Genomic DNA, 8,282 nt, shown 5'->3' with positions numbered 1-8,282 from the left:
AATAGCAATATTTTTAATGTTGTAATGTACTTAGTTTGTTCTGTAGTAAAGAATTAGTTTGTTTTAAAGAAATTCAGGGTGCTTTTACATTTATACACCCTGCGAGTTAAGTGAAAATTTGGGTGTGAGTGTAACATAGTTTTTGCATTAATCTTTGTTGATTATTAATTAATATAAAGTCTATGAATGATAAAAAATATCTTTCAGATCAAACTTCTCATTTTTGTAACCATGGAAATGTTCTTATTTTAGTGCATCTATAATGAAGGTCAAATAACACTTCAGTAATCCTTTCTTTAAATGTAGTAGTGTTGACTAGAGTATTTTAGACATTGTTATAACTAGATTACATTATATATAAAAAAGACCACAGTACTCCAAAAATAATTAATTTTATTTAACCAATGTTTCACTATTACATCTTCATCATGGATTTTACTTGATGAAGCTGTAATGGTGAAATGTTAGTTTGATTAAATGAATTATTTCTGGAGTAATGTGTTAGATTTTATACATGATCTAGTTAAAACAAAACTTTGAATCAGTCACATGATGCTATAGACAATAGTCAAGTGTTCTGCTTCCTGATCTCAATGTAAATCGTCATGTTCCTATTTTCATGACAATTTAAATGATGTTTCCTTTTATTAGGTATATTTCCAGAATTATAAAAAAGCACAGAGAATAAATTAACCTTAAAATATTGTAATGAATACCTGTTAAACTTGATTAGAATTAATATGTAATGCTTTTAGTATCATCATCAGTAATAAGGGGTAGGGATGCGAAGGGGATTATCCCAGATTTCATAAAAATTAATTCTGTAATCCTGAATTTCCAGAAAATTAAAATTCCAAATCCCAAGATCATGAGAAAAAAAATCTTAATCTCAGATCCCCCCCCAAAAGTCCCACATACCCCTGTAACCCTGTTTCATAGGAATAAAAAATGAGGCTATGCTCTCCCCCCTTCATCATATTTTTTTAGTTTATATGTACCTTCCCTAGTATCTGTTTCACAGTGCCCCTCCCTCTCATCCAAGCCATATTTTCTTTTCTTTTTTATTTGGGGAGGGGCTTGACAAGTAAGTAGAAGCCTTTATTTTCTTTCATTTACTAATTACTTTATTAATTTTTTTGCATCTCTAAGTTTCTAGTTGACTCATCAGAATACATGCATCTTTTACCTGTAATATGGATCTGGTGGACATTTTGAAACCCCTGTCCTCACCTACACTAAATAGTTTTTACTTTTAGAGCAGCAAATTTATATCTAAAATTATGTAATACTTAATAAACTCTGGTATTACAAATCAGATGATTACAAACAAACAAAAAAAGCTATAAATGCTATTACTTGCGAATCACAAGTTTACGTGTCCCTGTACATCAAACATTTTTGAATGTGGAATTTTCCATTCACTTTAGTGAAAAGATAAGTTCAAATTGTAAAAAACGTTGGTAAACCACATTAAATCTAATTGATTATATTTTTTTTAGATACAGACTTTCAAGTAGGTAATGTAAACCACTATTTTTCACTTTCAACTTTTTGGTATACATCTTCAATAAACTAAGCTTGTCTTTCTCAATTAGATATGACCCGATTACACAAAGCTTAGAAGAGCAATAACTGAAATCTTTCTTCATAAATTTAAAAAGCCAACTAATTAATACAAGTTACTGTAAAGCTTTAAAACAACCTAAAAACCTTAAAAGATTATTTGGAACATCTGTAATATTCAAAGCAAAAAGCTGGTCCCTTGAGAAAATAACAAATGTCACATTTCTATTTTTACTAAATATTTAAGCAAAGGTATAAAAATATATGCAGGTGAGATTTTGTTTAGTTTGAACACACGTAATTCAAAAAAAATGTATTTATATTCTAGTTTGTCCAATATATGGCAGAATAAATTATTTAGGTTTAGAATTAATCCTAAAGTTAATTTTTTTAAGTCAATTCTTCTAAATTTTAGCAAGTTTTTCTCTATATATATCTACTTAGCTTTTTTTTAATTCTTTGATTCAATAAGAAAAATGCCTTCTTAAGAAATTTCATGTTTTTAAATGTGCTTAATTTCCCTTTGTATAAATGGTTTAATTTATTTCTATTAAATAATCCAATTTAAACATATTTTTGCTAATCCACTTGAGACCTGGTTTATTTCTTTTATCTCTGGCTGTTTCATTTGTTTCTTTTTAGAGTTTTAACCCTGTCACTACAGGTAGGTCAAAATGTGCGTGTCACAACTTTTTAAAAGAGTTACATACAAAATTTAATTAAACTACTTTATTACCATGGTATACAAATAAACTTGGTAAAAAAAGGAGTTAATAAATCAAGTATTAATATATATTTTAGGTTCTAAATTTTATAAGAAAATATTTTTAAAAATCCTCGATCTCACCCTAGTATGATGATTGTAACATTTTCTCTTTAAGTATCCCCTCTTTAATTTATTTACCACCCTCCGCCTTCAATCTTATTTGGCTACAGAGCCATAAAACAGAAAATCAGCCCCCTTTTGCCACACTCACCTGTCATATCCTCTCTTTCACAAATTGTCAATAGTTATCTCCGACATTTCATACTAAATTATTTATAATCAATAGAAAGCCAAGATTTTCATCTATTAAATGACAAATTATATTACATTGTTTTCTGTACAGAGAATTGTCTATTTTGTTTCCAGTTCAAACTTTATTCCCATGGTAAACACATCAACGAGCTTAGTCGAATTTTTAACAGCCTTTATTGCACAGTTAGAAAGCCAGAAAAATTATGATAGTTATAGGGTATTGTGTGCTTTTTACACATTATTATTTCATGTCTTAGGTGTATTATTTAATTAAGTAAAAAATTATTTAGTGTAGTAGTACCATTAGTATTAAAAAGGTAGGGTTAAGGTTCATCAACAGTTGACAGAAAAAAAGAAACAAGACCCAGGTAAGTATTATATTTCTTGTTTTTCAAGTGTATTCTTTATTTGTTATTATAAAAGTAACTAAAAATTAAAAAAATAGAGTTTTACTACACTAGACAAGGTGAGATAGATTAGGTAAGATAAAGAAAAATAATAATAAATTTTCACAAGGTACAAAAGTAATTCTAGAAAGAAAAAAAAATGGTAATTTAGATTTAATTCATATTTGTTTTATGGTGGTAACAAAGTTGGTAAATTTGATCAATCCTATACAGAATTAGTCTAGAGAAAATAACAGATAAAATATAAAGTTTTACTAAGAAAAACATGTTTAAAGTTTATTTAAGAGGTTATGGAAGTTACGCAAATGAAATTTGACAATTATCAGATGAAGAAAAGTACTTTTAATCTTGACGTGAAAATCACTTTTCACTTGGAACAGTCTGCATTTTGACTCCATATATTCATGGAGAATTTTTTGGAAAAAATACTTCATTAAAAATTCTGATTTTTTTTGTCTATGAAAGACTTGTAACGTTTACTGAAAAATTCCAACATTTCATGAAGATACACAAAACATGTTAAAAGTTATGGTATGAAAACTCTAAAGGTCAATTTGGGGGTTAAGATTTTAGGTCGATTCAACTGAGCCCATAGCACGAAAGTTAAATTTATTCTCAAGCATATTCTAGACTTGTAATGAATTATTTTATTTAAACATTTTTGTTTTGTTATGAATGTCTGTCTTTCACACAAAATTCAGAAAAAGTAAAAGAATACAGTAAATGTCAAGCCATCTCCAACCATTATTAGTCTCAAAGTGGGTTCCTCATCATCGAATACGTTAGTCTCCAATTTTTCATTTTTTTTTTAACTCATTCTGCTTAAAGAATAAAAATTACCCTTCTTTGTTTCAGAAAAATTGTATATACATATATAGAACAAACCTGACACATACTCCTCTGGTACTGTCTACAATTCCTTCTATTCTTGCTCTATACCATTGTTTATCACGAGAACAATGAACTATAACGAGCTATAATATAAAATGAAAAACAAATATAAGCAAAATTACACTCCAACTTAAAAGGTTTCTACTCTTCCCTTGAATGTAACAAATTATTAAAAAAGTAATCAGAGATTATAAATATATCAATTATACATTTCAGGATAACATCATAATTGATAAAACATTACAATCTTGTGCTAGGTTAACCAGTTCAAAATAAATGCTGGCAATACCAATATTTTGTAACTAACTTAAGTGTTGACACTACTTGAACATATAACCATGATGTTCATACATATACCACACAACTATTTACCAATCTATTCTGCAGAATTCCATCTGTTATTACTAGTTACTTATGACCATAATGTTCATAAATATACCACACACCCATTTACCAATGTATTCTGCAGTAAATTCAAACTATGTTATTACCAGATCTCAGTGCACTTTTGTACATGAAACACAGAAACCAAAAATTACTCATTGAAATATGTTAGAACTGAAAAGCTGTATTTCAAAGAGGGAATCTTTAGATGTTCTAATATTAAATACTATCTACTTACAGATCCCAAAAAAGGCAAATCACTCGAGTGAGGATTAGAATGAATGTGTTTCAGGTTTCTATTGATTAGCTCCTCCAATTTGATGAACTCCTTAAGATTTTTAGACATGTGAATACTGGGAGCTTCTCTTACCACAAAATGTGAAGGATTGACAACCTTTATAATAGAATAAAATAAATCTTTAGCTCGACTGTTATCAAACAAAAAAAAAAGAAACTCATCTAAATATAGTAAATATTTCACATTTACTTATAAAAGAAATTTCAAATTTTTTGTGTAAATCACAGGTTAAATTAAAATTTCATAAAATAAAAATATTAAAACTGAACTAAGAAGAAAATTTCACAACAAATATCAGGAAAAGTACCTTTTGCATAGTTAAAACCACTTTCCCTTCCCATACTGGATAAGAACAGGACATTCTGTTAGCTGCAGTTTTTTCTATAATAAAAAAATCCAGCTGAGATTTTTCTCACAGATTTAAAGAAGTAAAAGTGATTCGTAGAGTTGTTGTTCGAAAAGAAGATATGGGTTAAAATTATGTTTTAATCACTTGGTAATGGGTATATGGTCTCATGGAACCTACTGGTACGACTGATTTATAAGCTAGCTCATAAAATGGTCTACGAATTACCTCTGCAAGATGTAGCAGATCACAACTTACAGAAACAAGGACATAAATATACATTTTGTCAGTTTTCCAACAGTTTGAAATGATTAAAGTTACCACTAAAATATTACTTCTTTTTTTTTAACAGCAAATACTATTAATATTTCAATTACTGGATAATTTGAATAATCAGATATAGTATTTCATTATTTCCATGACATTAATCAACTGAATCATTATGTTGATAATTTTACATGACACTAACTGACATAACTGATCCTCATGGGTAATCAGTTGCACTGATTAATCGAGTTAATTGCCCAGCTCTATCTGTTGTGCAATAGCTACGTATGGAAGTTTGATGTTTACACATTGTCAGTTTGAAAACTAAAACAAACATTGCATTCTACTTATTTTACACATTCCCTGCTGAGGATGAAAATGTGCATCCAACTAGTTGGTATTCCTGACCACTGTTTGAAATGTGCATCCAACTAGTTGGTATTCCTGACCACTGTTTGAAATGTGCATTGGCTGTAGCACACTGTGTGGCTGTGAGCATTAAGTATAGGTGTTGTATTACATATTGCCACATGTATATCAATGGAATCGGCATATATCATGGTATTATCCTTGCTTGGTAAAACTATAAGAAGCATTTTTGTTAACAAACATAATAATAAATAATGTTCATTTTCGTAAACGAAATAATAATTTGATCTAACTATTCTAAGTAAAGCTTTTTCTTCCAGATTTGTAAAAAATCTTTACGTGATAGAAAAAAATTAATGTTATTTTCGAAATCTGCGGAGATGAATTATGGAAAATCCGTTATTAAAACCAAAACAAGTTTCATGAAGTTTAAATTCGCAGGCCTTTGTTATTGCCATATTTTCAATGCTCAGTCATACTCATAGCAACACTGACCGAGTGATTCGCTGTTGCACTTTCGGTGATTGCCACGAGTAACGTTAATATAAAGCTATTAGTACTAAACTCATCTAAAAATAAAATATACCTATAGTATAAAGAGTTATTGATACAGATAAATCGTCTATGCACAAGCGTAACTTCTGTTTATAATCAATTTTATCTATAAAATAATTAGACATTCGAACTACACGTGATCCTCTTGCGTTAAGCCTAAGCCAAAGTCATTATAACTTTTACAAACTTCAGGGTTCTTGTTAACATTTTAACTAAATGATTAAGCCTAACTGGAAATGTCAGCCAACTAACACAATTCCCTTTGTAATGGCTTTTATACATTTTTCTCGGTTTCAAATAATCAATTCAATTACTAAAATTAATACAGATATAAAATGAACAACGTACAAACCTCATATAGTAAGAAATACTCAATGAATTACCCAAAAACATCTGTAGTACATGTATAAGACATTCCCTCTAAAAGTCCAATGTTTCATCAAAATGGAACATTAAAGTTAAAAACTGTTTTCTTATTAAGAGAAATTATACAGATTGAAAGACACGGTTTTGTACTGTATCCACCCGCGTACTCGAACTACAAATTTTCTCAAGCTTCCCGCTATGCATGCGTTAAAACTAACATTCTGCTGCTTGTTTTGCAACAATTTTGTTATTGAAGTATTTTAAATTTATTTTTCAATCAGAAAACAATAAAATATATTATTTAACAATTTTGAATGCGATTCTTCCACGTTTATAGTTTGAATTTTTATACAAAATATGCATACACTTTGTCTGCATATCATACGTGATACACTTATTGTGTATAGATATTTATTACAATATTAATATCTATTGTGTATAACTATATAGACTTATATATCGCTATAAAGTCTAAAGTTATAAAATGTATAGACATATCATCAAAACTATTTTGAATGTTTTTTAACCTGGTATCAAGTCAAATAATATTGTAATTTTCAGTCACGACGTACATTTTTCAAATCTCAGTTTTTGCTTTATCTTTACATGGGTGAGTTTTAGAAGTTAAACTCTACTTCTGACTAAAATTAGATTTGATTATATTGGGTAGAATAACCAGCTATTAGAAGCCATATAAAATTTGACGTAAGTATGCCCCCGCAGCCCCCCACAAGTACGAGGGGGACCCCAAGCCAGAAGGATTAATTAATGGGTAACAAATGTAAGGGGCCCAATTACTTTCATGTGGGGGGAGCATCTTTTGTAGTTACGCCACTGTATATGTGAACATATATATTACCCAAAACGTCAAAAAAATGGCATCCTACGTAAATATTAACGATTTCAGTCAATAATTTTGTATCAGTATCATTACATTTATGTAAACTATGTATAATAAGAACAAAACTGATACAAGAGTTGAGCTCTGGGATAGGTCACATCGATTAAAATATTTAGATATTATAACCCTCTAACTTAAAAAAAATTCACGGATAATGATTTTTGCGTAATTTAATTGGCACAAATTTCTATACTTAATCACATGATTCAGACAAAACAGAATGTGCCAACTGTACATTGGGTTAATCCTGCTCTCAGGCAATCACATGTGATCAGTTTGTTTGTTTGTTTTTAAATTTCGCGCAAAGCTACACGACGGCTATCTGCACTAGCCGTCCCTAATATAGCAGTGAAAGTTTAGAGGGAAGGCAGCTAGTCATCACCATACACCGCCAACTCTTGGGTTACTCCTTTACCAACAAATAGCGGGATTGACTGTCACATTATAACACTCCCATGGCTGAAAGGCGAGCATGTTTGGTGGGCTAGGGATTCCAAATCGAAAGGATACAATGAAAATACAGTATAAAAACTCGTGTCTGGAGCTAAAAGTTAAGTTCTCTCTAGGACGAATCGAGGTTTCCAAGTCAACATGAAGATAAAAATTTCCAACCTTCAGAGATATACCAGTCAGATGTTGTTGTAAGTATAGAATTGCTATCTCTCTTATTCAATTAAGGTAGTTTAAAAAGAAAGTTGATGATTATAACAGGGAGAAATATTTTCTCTATATATATTGATTAATAGTGTTTAACTGAAAAGTGAAAGTTAGAATTGTTAAGAAACTAATGGTTTAGTAGATGTTTAACTGTTGATATTAAAGGTGTATACTATGTGGAAAGACCTAATAAATGTTGATGTATTTTGTTCAATGTCAGTCTCAGAATCTGTTTCTTTAGTCTAACCATAAATTACCTT

At 29.6% G+C, this 8,282-nt stretch overlaps 1 protein-coding gene across 1 annotated transcript in view; it reads right to left on the bottom strand.

Moving 5' to 3' along the window:
- LOC106466043 overlaps positions 1–6,694 on the bottom strand; it is a 27,316-nt gene extending 20,622 nt beyond the window's left edge. Inside the window, exons 1-4 of the mRNA XM_022393999.1 lie at positions 6,451–6,694; positions 4,869–4,942; positions 4,502–4,657; positions 3,874–3,962 (exon numbers count right to left, since the gene is read on the bottom strand). Coding sequence (XP_022249707.1) covers positions 3,874–3,962; positions 4,502–4,657; positions 4,869–4,922 — 299 coding nt within the window. The 5' untranslated portion in view covers positions 4,923–4,942; positions 6,451–6,694. The remainder of the gene's footprint in view (positions 1–3,873; positions 3,963–4,501; positions 4,658–4,868; positions 4,943–6,450) is intronic.
- Positions 6,695–8,282: the final 1,588 nt, after the last annotated feature.

This window comes from Limulus polyphemus, unplaced genomic scaffold (assembly GCF_000517525.1).
Source record: "Limulus polyphemus unplaced genomic scaffold, Limulus_polyphemus-2.1.2 Scaffold2133, whole genome shotgun sequence".
Taxonomy (NCBI): domain Eukaryota; kingdom Metazoa; phylum Arthropoda; class Merostomata; order Xiphosura; family Limulidae; genus Limulus; species Limulus polyphemus.
The sequence above is the reverse complement of the archived record's forward strand: the minus strand, read 5'-3'. Positions and strand labels throughout refer to the sequence as shown.